Source organism: Struthio camelus, chromosome 11 (assembly GCF_040807025.1).
Source record: "Struthio camelus isolate bStrCam1 chromosome 11, bStrCam1.hap1, whole genome shotgun sequence".
Taxonomy (NCBI): Eukaryota; Metazoa; Chordata; class Aves; order Struthioniformes; family Struthionidae; genus Struthio; species Struthio camelus.
In genome coordinates this window covers 4,102,800-4,116,535 of record NC_090952.1, presented here as the reverse complement: position 1 = coordinate 4,116,535, position 13,736 = coordinate 4,102,800, and the positions used below count along the sequence as shown (strand labels likewise).

At 50.2% G+C, this 13,736-nt stretch overlaps 2 protein-coding genes across 3 annotated transcripts in view; both read right to left on the bottom strand.

The window, feature by feature from the left end:
* The window catches only part of LOC104149484 (uncharacterized), a 50,152-nt gene that overhangs the window by 31,451 nt on the left and 4,965 nt on the right, over nucleotides 1-13,736 (bottom strand). The gene's annotated exons all lie outside the window — the stretch shown is intronic.
* On the bottom strand, nucleotides 1,241-12,004 carry LOC104153865 (transmembrane protein 47). The gene is made up of 3 exons (XM_009689940.2): nucleotides 11,332-12,004; nucleotides 3,210-3,350; nucleotides 1,241-2,007 (listed from the first exon to the last, which is right to left on the bottom strand). Exons 1-3 carry the CDS (start codon nucleotides 11,525-11,527, stop codon nucleotides 1,826-1,828), a joined length of 519 nt encoding a protein of 172 aa, XP_009688235.1. The 5' UTR covers nucleotides 11,528-12,004; the 3' UTR covers nucleotides 1,241-1,825.

The window sequence follows — 13,736 nt, the reverse complement described above, 5'->3', positions numbered from 1 at the left end:
GGTTCCTCTGAGCCTGCTTTTAACTAGAGCAACCGCTGAGCGATGCTACGTTCTGCGTTTCCATTGTTTGTCTTCTTTAGCTGTCACAAGTTTGCCAGAAGCCAGCTTATTTCGCCTAAGGTATTTGTACAGCTTGTGGTTACTAGCATTATGGAAATAGTGCATTTCCCCAGGAAATGTCACTTATGCTCTGTAGAGCGCACTGATTGTCTTCAGTAGAGTGTCCCATAGCCACACGATGGGGCTGTTGTTTTTTCCTGTGGACCAGAGAACTACTAAGCCGGCTGGATCTGGGAGATGTGCTTCAGACTGTCAGTGTTGAAAGAGAGAGGTCAGAAAAAGCCATTGCATTAAACCACATGGAATCCAAATCTAGGAGAGCACAGTGCAAGTCGAATGATGAGCTTCACAGGACCCCTTTCATATGTTGCCATGGGCTAATTTATAGTTATGGTTTTCTCAAGAGCTTGACTAGATCCTCTGCTAGCATTGCCGTGTTATGCTGCTGTCGAGTATCCACGTTGTAAGCACACAGGGTTTTGAAAAAAAGGTCTCTGAAATTGCTCCCAAAAACCTATTCCCCATGCCTGCATATCCAGGAATGCAGGGCATTGCATTTAAGCAGACAGGACTTCACAGGAACTTTTGCCTGCTCGCAGGGTGAAGGGACGCTCGGGAATGAGGATCTTTAGGAACAGAGAAGAACTTTCTCAAATATGGACTGAGAACAGGCAAGTAGGTACCTTTTCAACAACAGCAGTTTGCAGCGACTGGCAGTGCAAGCTGTAAAAAGCTTCAGGCAGGGCTTTAGCTGAGAGAGATGAAGGTCTGAATCCAGTACAGGCGTGCTCCCCAGCAAACCCTGCTCCCTCAGCTCATGAGCTTTGGCAAGACAGGTCCTACAGAGACGCTCCTCCCAATGTCAGAGCAGTTTTATTGCTTCCATTGACTTTAACAGCACAGTTGAGTGCCCACGAGCTGGACTCCAGATTTCTCCATCATAGATTCCTTTAGGCAACAAGGATTGCAGAGAATCTGGGCTCGGAAAGCTCAAAGTATTTCTGGCTTGAGCAGTTTGCAGCAACCACTTGTCCCATCTGCTGCGTATGGTTAGTCCAAAGAGCTAAATTTGCAATTCCTGCTTATTTATGTCCCAGACCTTTTCAACTCTCTTCCCAACTGCTAGTGACAAAGTCACCTGATCCTTTAAACATCTCTGAAAGAAAATACACATGCAGACTGAGGTAGGCCTTTTCGTTTATTTTTCTCGGCATCAGAACACAGTCTGCAGAGTGCAGCCACCAAAAGATAAGACCCAGTAGCTCTCAACGTTGCACCCCGGCTTCTCTGTGACCTTCATTCTCAGCTCATGTGCACAGATAACCCTGAACCCATATTACAAATTTCCAAGTTGTCATTAATGTGATAAATATGTCAGAAGGAAAGAAATAACGAATGACTTCCTTCATGAAACAATGAAAATCACTTCCTAAAGTCACCTCACTGTTCCTACCTGTGTTACAAAAATAATAACAATGAAAAAAAACACAGATCAAGCCATGAGGGATACAGAAACCAGCTGATTATTCTGAGGAGCTATTACTTACTTCACTCCATTGCTCTGATCCCTTAATGAATGTCAGATCTTCATATCCATCTTGTTCATAAACACAGTTTGCTTACTGCCGAGCTTGTTCTTCAGTATCTTAGGAAATGGGTGCTCCAATATACCCAAGAACCCCATAACCACCCTTGCCCACCCCTCCCACACTGGTCCAGGCAATCTAGTTATAGTCCATAATCTGAAGTGGCTAACCTCCCCTGCCTAGTAGTAGGCACCCTCATAAATGTCCGTGCGTAGGCAGTAGAGGATGGCTGCACCCAGCATGAAGATGGCAGATCCCCAGCCCAGGCCATAGCCCCAGTTGAATTCGTGGTAGCTCCTCAACATGCTACTGTCAATGAACTTGATTGGATAGAGAATCAAGGCACAGATCTGTAGTACCACTAGGACAGAGGAAAAAAAAAAAACAGGGAAGAAGCAAAAAAAAAAATTGTGTTACAGTTTCATAGAGCCCAGAAGCATGTATCACTTTGCAGTTCTTCCCCTTAACAAGGGATTCCAATAAAATACTGATACTCGAGGCATGGAAAATTGCAGTCATCTGTTGGCAACCTTCATCTCCACTTCCCTTTTTCCCCTTCCATCTAAGCATATAGAGGGCTGACACATTTAGTACCTCAGCAGTGGAGGAAGGCCTGGGACAGACCCACATTGTGCTTTCTTCATCATTTTTAAAGCCTCTGTGAATGTTCAGCTGCGTAAAACCAAAATCAAGGGATGAACTTTTTGCCCCAACTTCTTCTACTACTACAAGGCAAAAGTTATTAAAAAGTATTTATTTCTATCTCTGTATTTCACCTTGGAAAATCTATTTTGCATTAAGTGATAGTTCTGCCCTAACTAATTTCATGAACTCACGTCCACAGCATTACTGGGTTTTGGGTTCACAGTATTACAGGAAACATATACTGCAAACAGTTTCCACTGGCAAGTGTATGAATATTTTAAAAAGTCACAAATAAACACAAAACTGGGGGCTGTCTCTCTCCTTCTACTGCAGAGTGAAGTTACTGCGCTTTCAAATCTATGACTGACTCACCAAGCCTAGAGAACAGGTATAGTGGATTGGACAATACCACAAGCACTTCTCAGTGATGCTCCTGACACCTTTGCCTTAGGACAATTGTCCTGTGGCTTCTGGAGAGGTTTCTGGTAAATTAAACAGTAGTGTTTTCGAAGGGTTGTATTTAAAGTTGTTCATTCCTTCCCCCAGGGAACCTTCTGATGTTAGCTTTTCACTGCTGGATCAAATTTGAGCTGTCCCATTTGCAGGCAAAAAAGTTCATGGCTTGGCCCTAATATATACATTGAGCAAATTGATGCCATTAGCTTAAAGCAAATATACTACACAGGAAGACCACACATCCCAGGATACAGGATCCTAGCAGGCCACAACTCATTATTAAAAATGAAATGTGAATCACTCCTGTTCTTCAGTTAGCCCAGAGACACCTTTTTTGGGGAACCAATCCAAACCTTACCCTGATTTATAAACTTAACCAAACTGTACAAAATGAGTGAGGAGAGAATTCATCCCTTGAAATCGAATCCAGGCAGCCAAAGGATAATCTATTTATAGAGGTACCTGCAGCAAAAAGAAGAACAGCAACCACTCTGTAGTACTGCCAGTAGATCTCCAAGCAGAATGAGATCAGAGAGATGAGGAAGGACAGGAGAGTGATCGTAGCTGCTGTCAGAATTAACACCAGTGTAGCCACTTGCCAGTCTAGAGTAGAAAAGAGACAATTTGGAGGAAAACCTTTGGTTTATGACAAAACATAGCCTCGGGCCTTCAGACTACTCCAGTAGCAATTTGTCACAAGCATCCCTTGCCTGGATTTTCCCGTGATGGGATTCCAAAGCCAATCCAGCTATTGCTAGAGCTGCTCATCCCCTCAAATGTCCTCCGTGCCTGAGCAAAACCTGTTTCCCGTTTCCAAAGTGAGAGTCTTTGGTGAACAGCAGTTTGCTGAAGGAAAAATGCCTGGAAGGACTTCTGACTTAGAGCTTGTGGGAATTGAACCAGAAGACCTGAGAGCATGTGAAGCTGCAGTAGTAGTTCTCACATCCTTGGGAAGATAGTAGCAGAAGTAGTCTTCTTTTGAAAACTAAAGCACCGGTACTTTTGGTTCAGCATATTGTGAAACTGTAGCCTAAGTCAGGTAAGTTGAAAATAAAACACAAATAGAAAAAACAAAAACAGAAAAACCCACACCACTCAATATACCTTGTACGAAGATTTCCAGAGATAGCAGGACCAGACTTACGTAGCTCATTTCATAAGCTGCCCTTTTATGGAAACCTCAGAATGAATAGAACAATAACAGTGTTAAGAAACTGGAGGAGACATTATGAGTGTTGTCCTGTCGAGAGCGTTGTGAATCAAGCTCATGGTGGACAAGTATCCTGTTACTAAGTCAGAAACATCTCTGGGGCCAGCAGTGAGTTCCGCCTTCTGCCCTGTTTCACCTGGTATGCTGGGTCTCACTGGAGTCTAACTACACTCTGCCTAGCTTTAAAAAAATGGAAAAAAATTAACAGAAATAAGGCTGTTTAATTTCTCCCCATAAAGGAACTGAGTTCAAATTTTTTTTCAAGTGAATCATAAACCAGCAGGCTCACAGCTTCCCACACATACTCACCAAAAAACCCACTATACAAATACAATCCAGTTTTTCTTGGAGATGTTGATATTTCAAGGTCAGCAGCCATAATTTCTCAAGAGGTACAAGACAATGCCTTTTAACAAGCTCAGGGCTTTGCCACCTATGTAAAAGCATTGCAGTCCAAGCTATCCCAGCAATGCATTACCTTTTGGGGAAGTATATACCGGCCCCTTCCAGGCCCTCTGCTCCCTAAGCATTGGGAGCGGAGGAAAAAGGCAAGTGAAGGATCTGAGACAAGTTATTTGGGAGGACTTGCTTCGCCTGTATGTTCATGTTGTTCATGCTGTTATTTCAGGTGGCTCAGCGGCCAAATGGCCACGTGACAGCAGGGAGGTGGTGGAGGGAAGTGTTTTTCTTTCGCGTCCCCCAAGGGCAGAAGGAAGCAGAAGACATGTTTGCACTTAGAGGGGGTGGGCTGGCAAAGCTGACACCAAGGCAGGGGCTGAACACCTTAGAAAGCATTGGGGTCTCCTGGGAGCATGTCCTTGACCTTCCCATCAGCATCATTAGGGGTTGAGCAGTTTGTGCCCCAGAGCTCACATCCTGTGACTGAAACATAGGCAAAGCAAAGGGGTTTCTCTTCTAGTAGGGAGTGCATAAGTGAGTTTCTTTGTGTTCCTATGACTAAACTAAATATATGCACAATATTTAGAGGCTTAGGCTGGGGCAATGTGTTACACAACTGAACAGGAATGCTTCAAGTTAAACTGGATAACTAGTTTAACACTAGTACTTTGGTTCTAAATGCTTGAGGAATGACAATTTGTATGGATAAAAGGATCTTTTGTCTCACCCCAGCGGGAATCACGTTCCAGGAGTACAGCCAGGACCAGCTTGTACGTTTCCAGCTTTTTAAAGCAACAGCGCTTCCCACCACTTTTTTGTCTTTCTAGTGTAGGGTTCTGACCAGCTCTGCTTCAGAGTCACTGCACCTGGTAAAGGAGAATCCCCATTCCAAGCAAATGGAGCAGCAAGAAGGGAAAACAAACCAAGCCATTGATATTTTCCATATTGGGCTCCAAGCTCATGTCCACACCATGTGAGACAGCATCAGAAGTGCACGTAAACCGGCTCCAAATGAAGATGACTTAGGTTGGCCCTGCCAACAGTGCAAGTGCATTAGCAAAGTGCTGTGGGTGCGCTTGGAGGGTACCAGCACCAGCACGGAGCAGAGGGGAGGAAAATCAGGCAGAATAGTACCCCACGGAGTGGTGGTTGTTTTAAAGCATGGCTGGCAGTGGAGGGAGCAGCAAAGCTGGCACAGACCCACCTCAAAGAGGAGAAGGAGGCTGCAGTCTCGGAAAAAGCCTAAGGGGCAATGCATGGAGGAGAGACCCTGCACTGGGACCTGAGCCCATGACAGCCTGCAGCTTGTGCGGGGAGGAGGGGAAAGAAAAGTCAAACAACCCACAAACAAATGAAGCATCTGGAAATAGCAGGGCTTTTGACTCAGCCTTTGTGGCCACAACAAAGGACTTTTCCCAGAATTCCTATTAATCAGCAGTTAATAGCGTGGTGATGTCCCCAGAAGCCTCAGTCTCACACTGGCAGAAAACAGATGGGACAGCAGCCCAAAAGGTGATGGAAAGGGACAGCGGAGTGACAGGGTAGGACACTTGGAAGGTCCAGCTCAAGACATTTAAGACTTGAGACTCCCCTTAGGGTCAGCCCTACCATCAGGAGGCTGAGTCTGCCCAGATGTGTCCCGACTGCAGCAAGGTGTGATGAGGTATGTGCGGAGCCTCCAAACTAAGCTTGACCGAACACCCCATCAACATCATGTACTTGCCAGGCTCTCACTGCTGGTTCAGCAACAGGGAAAAACGCAGTAGCAGGAAGAGCTCTGCCCACACAGCCTGCAGCCATGCCATTGCCATGCTGGAAATAGATTTCCACAGTGCAGATGGGCCCACCAAGCACCTCCACCTGCATTTGCTGGACTCTTGCACAATGCAGTAGCTGGCTGCCAAGTACCACGTGCCACCTCCAACCATCCCACATGTGCAACAAGAGAACTTTATGCAGTGCACTGCAATCCCATCCTTCAGATGGGCTGGCTGCCCTGAGAAGCACCTATGTCTGTAGGCAAAAGGAAGTTGTGGGGGCATAGGAGAAGTGATGCAGGTACCTACTGCATCAATAAGGGCAGAGCATGGCTGCCCACATCTCAGCACAGCTGTCTCCAGCTGTGAACCCATCACCAGCCTTCCCTCTGTAGAAAATACACATGCCTGGGATGTTGGGAGAAAAACCCTGCATCTCACACCTGCCCTCATCTGGGCCAGAGCACCCCAAGTAGTATCGCACTAACTCCAGGGCTAGAGAAGACCTAGGACAAGAGGCATAAGCCAGGAAAGCACCTCCAGGAAGAGCTCAGCTGCTCTCTACCTCCCTGTGGGATGGCAGTTCAGCCTTTACGGCAGCATCTGGAAAGAGAAACAGGATAGCTGGTGAGCAAGAAAACCAAACTGGAGAGCTAGTGCAGCAGGACCAGGACCACGGATCATAAGGAGCTGAGGTCCCAGGGAAGGGCACCAGCAATCACATGCAGACCCTCAAGGGAGAGCACCCCAAGGCTCTCTGTAGGACCCAGCAGCCCCATTCAACTGTATATCTGCGAAGATGCTGGTGTGTGAGAGGAGGTGGGCCAGGCTTCAGAACCATCTGGAACAGAAACTTCATCTCTGCTTAACGAAGAACAGGCTTGGACCGGGTGGGGGCATTTATAACAGGCTTGTGTAACACCTGTCATGTCCAGGAAAACAGTCAGCCCTGGAAAGGACAGAGCCTGAGCTGCCTCCTGCTTCTCCGCAGCCTGGCCTGGGCTTTTCCTGCCTTGTGCACCAGGCACTGTGCAGAGCAGGCAGGACTCCTCCAGCATCTGGCAGGCATCACTTTGTCTGGGGACAAGATGTCTTGTGCCTGCGCCATCTGCACCTCTGACCCAACCCAAAGGCTTCTAGCTGGCAGAAGGGGGAGTGGAGTGCCCTGTGCAGATACCACTCTGTGCCACATACATGTCCGATAGGGCAAAAGCTCTGCTGGAACATGCAGTCAGGCACAACTGCAGGCACTGGGCAGAATACATGGGTATGTGGGGGAAGATGAGTCATGTCTGCCTGCTCACATGCCAGCATCCCAAACGCTGTCTGTTTGCAGCAGCCCAAAAAATTGCTTTGCTGCAAAGGCCACATGCTTCCCACACCTGCCTGTTCAAACCAGGGGCTATTTCTACGGTTTCCAGGAATCCAAAGGAGAATTTGCTGTGGGAGCAAGCACATGCATAAAAGTAATCCAGGGCTGAAGAAAATGCAGAGAGAGAATCTGAGCTCTCTCTGCAGAGCTTGTTGGAAAAGGAAAGCCCAGAAATGTTTTGATTCCCATCCAATGGCTAATTACCTTCACAGGGTGGGAAGACAAGCTGGTAGCAGTGAGCTCTGAAACCCTTCTAGGAAAAGCACAGCTAGACTAGCTGTCAGGGCTGATGCCAAACACAAAGAGCCATGTTTTCTGATAGCAAAGGGGATGGGCTGTTGGAAGAAGCCACTGAGAGCAGCGCTGGATACACTATTTCTCCCTGGTCTTCATATTACAACCAGCTGCCTTCCTGGAAGAAGTACTTGAGCCAAACCTCCCTTAAATGACTCCACCTAGGGATACAGGGTGAACTCATGGGACAGCTAAGAGGTGAATGAGCAACTGACCCCTCCTTTGGGAGCTCCACCAAGACTTCAGGGGTCCCAGCTGAATCCTCTGCTCAGAGTTTGCCTACAGCGAAGAACCTTCACGTGAAACTGAGCCATATGCAGTGGCTAGAGCATCCAGGCGGACGAGGCGTCTCCAGCAGGCCCCACATCAGCAAGCAGCCTCTGAGGAGGCTCTCCCAACCAGGCCATGGCAGGAAAGAGGCTGAAGTCAGCCCCTCTGTGCCTTCTCTTCCCAGCAGTGGCTACACAGCCTTGCCTTAATTTGTGGGGGATGGAGACAGGCAGTTGGAGTATAAATCACAAGGGTGAACTGTGAAGGAGAAGGTCAGCACATGCAGCGAGTCCCCATCTGCTTCAGTGCCCTCCTGCTGCATAACCCCCTGCCCACAGAAGAACAAGGGATGTGGCCCCGTTTCCCTGGTTGAGTTGTTACCAACAAAAGATGGCACAAAAAAATAGAAGCTGACAGCATGTGTTGGCCCTCCTGCCTGTCTCCCCACCGCCTTGCTTGCAGCTCTGCCATGGTCCCCTGCCTCACTGAGGAGATGGCCTAGTGGAGGGGGTCCACATCCTCCGGGCCCAGCTGGCTGGAGCATCGAAGCCATCGCTTTGCCATCCTGGCTCCGCCAAGGCAGTCACCTTCACAAGCCACCAAAAGCACAGAGACGTGATACAGATTTTTCATTGACGAGGGACTCCAGCAGAGCTGAAATCCCCCTGACTGCTGAGGGCAGGAGGCAGTGACTCTGGGCCATTACCCGGCACAGAGGACGGATGAGGAGGGAGTTTACAAGGCACCCTCTAGCTGACTCTGTGGGCATAGCTAAGCCACGGAGCTTCACGACAGCTTGCAGCAGAGACCAGGATCATGTTCTCTCCCTCGGCTCTGCAACAGTGCCCTCGAAGCTGTAGTTTTTGCCCTTCCCCCTCCTGGCTCGGAGGATGAGGCATCAGCATAGACTTACCTCCTCATAACTTCCTCTAAACATCCTGCCATGGCCACTGTTTGGGGCAAGCAAACTCCTCCTTGGATTGTGAGCCCTGAGAAGGGAGATATGAACACATCCACCATGTCCTGATATGCTGCCTGCCTGTGCTGTCTGCCACCTGGATCCAGTGACCTCCTTGACGGAAGACCAGGCCCCTGTGGGTGATGGAAGTGAGGGGAAGCCCAGATAGCAAACACTTCTGTTGGACTCATGTTCTGTGGGCTTTTGGTGCTGGGGAGGGAAGGGCGTAGGCAGGGACTGAGGGATGAATTCCTACTTCCCCTTCCAGCAAAGCATACTCAGTAAAACAGTTGCGGTTTGTGACACACAGCGGCAAAGGCAAATGTGGGGAGACCTCAGCAGCATGTGATTTCCCACTGCCTCTTCATTTCATCCGTTTCCATCCCATGGTGCAACTGTGGCCATCTGCTGGATATCTCTTCTAAGCATGAGAATCTGGGAGGATCAGGTCTCCACATGGTCCAAATGTCTTCTGACGGTGGGGCTCGGGTTTGTCCTGGGAGGAAACACAGCTGGCACAGCACAGGACAGGGAGCCGTGAAGGCCCAGGCACACTGCTTCACGCTCCAGGTCTCTGCTCACACTCTTCCTGCAAGGAGGGATCTCTCCATTTCAATTTTATACCTGTACCATGCCCAGCAGATGCAGATGTGTTGGCTCTTAATGAAGATTTGCCATGCCGTGAAACATTGCATTTGAAAACTGTCTCAAGGTTTTACTATATCTAAAAGGGGTCCCGATTATAAAAAGATGTGGAGGAAGCAGTGAGTCAGTTCTCCTGTTCATTGTAGCCCAAAAGCTACAATGTAAGGAGGAAAATGCACCAAACCAAGCCGTGTTTGCTGATCGATAGTCACAGGTGGCCTAAGTGGGCAAACAGATGCAGCAGCAGGTGGGAGAAATAAGCAGCTGTTGGCTGACTACATCCCCTCTTTTTCAAAGGAGAGTGACCTTTCAAGGCACCCTGGGGTAACAACTCCCTGCAGCCTAGCAGCACATCTGGCCTGAGCCATTTGGCCCGTTGGGCTGGTCTAAGCTTGGGCTCCCTCAGCTCCATCCTCCCACTCACAGTGAATGAGCAGGAACCTCCTACATGAGCTCACTCTTATCTATGGAGGATGAAAGCAACTTGTTAACTTGGCAGCACCATCTCTAACATCCCCGGAGCACAGCCTGGATGGTGGGGCTACGACTACAAGCTCTGTGTCCAAAAACATGCACAGACCTCCTCACAAGCACATGCCACACTCCAAGACTCACACAATGTCTCAGACCAACAAAGTTTCACCAGCTTTTGGCAGTGCAAGGAGCAGGCCTGAACACAGACACTCACTTGGTAAAAGCCTGGCTAGCAGCAACGCACACTGCCTGCCAGCCAAATGCATGTGCCAAGCTCCTTAGTGTTAGTCAAGCCCAAGGCCATGCCTGGAAGCAACCCTAAATTGTGTAACCGTTGCCTTATCCTCCCTTAGTCCTGCTTGCCCAAGGAGCTGCAAAATCCTTTTCCAAAGAAGAGGATCAGTCTCCTTATTCCCCTGTTACAGGAGATGAAACGGCAACACAGAGACCTGAGCTGCTGGGTAGCATGCAGCTGCCCCAGGGCTGGACACACAACCCCAGCCTCTGAGCTCTGCCGACTACACCATGCTGCCTTGCGTGATGGAAAAGTCCGACCCTTCCACCTGGGTCTTTCCCACTAACTTACCTCCCTTATGCGCTCCCCTCCTGATACCTCCCTCTGCACTGTGCTTGCTCTCTCCCTGCAAGGTCTGGACCAGCTCCCACAGCCCAGGAGAAGCCTGGACCAACAGGAGTACAGCTGTGGGCCAGAGGCAGGGACAACAGACCAGGAGAACAGGGCTAGGTGAGGGGACAGGTGTCTTCTTGGGATGTGGCCACTAGCAGGGCAGCAAAAAAGGGACACAAGCAGAACAGAGACTAAACCCTGAAAATCCCCCAAACAGAGAGCATGGCCCTGCTCAGCATCACGGAGGGGCTGTTAGGAGCTCCCCAGCACAGTCCTGCCAGGGGCCAACACCTGCATCCAGCCCTGTTCTCCTCTGCCTGGTCTGCTCTGCTCCAATTGAGAAAGGTCTGGCACATCTCCCGACCCGCACACACCCTTCTCACAACCTAGCAAGCTCCAAGGCTGGGCCCCCTTCCAGCAGAGCCCAGGACAGAGGGCCAAAATCATCCTGGGGGCAAATTTTTGAGGGAGGTAAGCACCAGGGAGAACTCTGGCAGGAACACTGGCAGCAGGAGTCCCAGCCTGGCTGCCCATGCTGATGGTCCCATCCCCCAAGCAGGACGTCCCCTTCTCTCACCTGTCTTGAGGGTGGACAGGCAGTGCCACATGTCCGTGGACTGCTTGCACACTTCCCATAAGGACAGCGAGTAGTAGTCCGAGGTGACCCAGGCAGGACTCAGGAGGGCCACCACATCCAGCGCCAAGCCAATGAAAATGCAGCAGAGGGCGATGAGTTTGAAGGGACGGAGGACGTACACCTCATCCGTGGACATACTTCCAACCAGAGCACCCAGGAACCGAGAGTGCAGGGCTGGGGCAGAGGCACTGAACAAAGTTTGTGGGTGCACTCACTCTGCGCAGCCCTGGGCACACACAGCCCCCTGGCCCAGCTTCCCTGCGGCGTGTATCGAATCAGAGCAGACAAGTCAGCAAAGCAGTCCAGGGAGGGGAGTGTGGAGGCAGGGCAGCTCCGCTCCATTCACACTGCAGCGTGCCAGTGTGCCTCGCGGTCCTAAAGCCACCAGGATTTGGGGGAAGCAACGGACACAGCAGCCTTCCTGTGCACTGGCTGCTCTCAGGCCCTCCCGTGTACCGCACGCACCTCGCCCGCTTCTCCAGACCACTGGCAAGGCCCCACATGCCAGACTGATTCCCAGCAAGGATTACTTGTTAAAAATCACTTGGGCTGTGCAAGCCACCTTGACAGAAACAGGGCTCCCTCTTTCCTGCAGCCACATCCTCTGCTCCCTGGCCCCCGTCTCAGCAGGGATGCAGGAACCTGGAGAGGTCCAGGAATGGTGCACTTATGCTACTGTGGCTCAGTAGCATATGTGCACACGCAGCAGGCTGCCTGCCTGTGCCTTGTGCAGCACACCTAACACTGCTCCACCTTCCATGCATGCTGCATGCAGTGTTGTCCTTCCATGCAGCGGGCTCCCTCCAGACCTGTGGTGCCATGCACTTACTTCCAGCTCTGTCTGGGACCTTCCAGGTAGAAAGAGAATCCCTCTCTTCGAGTTTAGAGGTCAAGCTAGGGGAAACTGAGGTACAGAGGGTGCCACTGGCTTTTCAGGGCCAGATTTCTCAAGCATTTCTCTGCCTTATGAGCGTCACTAGTATCTGGCAGAGAGCGGGAAGAGCTCTTGAAAACATTCTTATATGACTTCGCTGTGTAGTCAGGAGCCTTCAAAGGGTTAAGTGCAGCAGCTTTGGGGAGCAGTGGCCCCCTGCCAGCCTGCAACATGTTTCACAGGCCACAGCGCACCATTCCCATCTGCTTGTAACAGAAGATAGCCTGCAAAAGATGACACCATTTGGTGAACAGCTTACCACAGACCACAATCTGCAAGAAGGATTGCAGGTTTTCCAGCTACTAGAGCAGTCCCAGGCAGCTCCTGGCAGCCATATGGCTCCTGCATCTTTCCTGGGCAGGGGTGATGAAAGCATTGCTGCTGCTGAACTTGGCAAAGCCTGAAAGGTGCCTGGGTAAATCCACAGCTCGTACTATCCTCAGACATCTTCCTGGGGTCCCTGTCAGCAGGCACTGTCACAGCAAACATAAGGAGTACAGCCTTTGCAGGCAGGGAGACAGCTCCTAAGTGCTCAGGTGGTTTTTACTGTCCTCTCAACCCTCCCCCAGCTCCCCCACTGCTACTGTCCCCTCTCTGCTCTCTTCCTCCACACCTCTCTGGAGGGGTGGTAACAACTTTACCCCGGTCAAGATCAGGCATATCGGCATATTCATACTGTGGGGAAGAACATCCAGGGATCTCCATGTACCTCTGGATGGAGCCAACATGGTCTAGACAGGTCCGTTGGTGTTGTAACCTGTGAGGGAGAGAGGCAGCAGTGGAGAGCAAAAGGAGGAAAGGTAGCAAGGGAAGCAGGTTTTCCTTAAGCAATACTCAGTGATAAGAAGCTGGCAATCCTGCCCATCCTGCCCATCCCTCCCTCTGACTCCCTAGAAATGCAAAGTGGATTTGGCCAGAGGAGCATCGCTCGTGTATGCTGCTGTACCATCTTCCTCCTTGACTGGTGTTGGTTCCATGTCTCCACTTGCTGGCCTGCAGCTCAGTAGGGACTGAGCAGCTGGGGAGACCCTTGAGCTTCCTTAATGCCATCACAACACTCCCCTCTGCAGTCACAAAAAAAACAAGATAGGAGCAATGAGATAAGCCACGTGGGACAAAATGGCAATGGGGGCTTTGGCCAGCAGCAGCTGGAAGAGAACAGCCAAGCAGGCAAATTCATGGGGGCAGAGGAGGAAGATAAAAAGTGAGGCTGATCCAAAGATGTCTTGGGAAGGGCCAGAGATGTCTGCTGCTACCACCAAATCTAGCACAGGGGTGCCCTCAGCACCATCATCCCTTACTGCCCCATCACACAAGCAGATCACTCAACCAGCCTAGCAAATGTATGATTCACATCCTGGCTATGCCATGGGCTCCAGCCAGCATAGTCAGATAAATTCCTGCTCTCTTT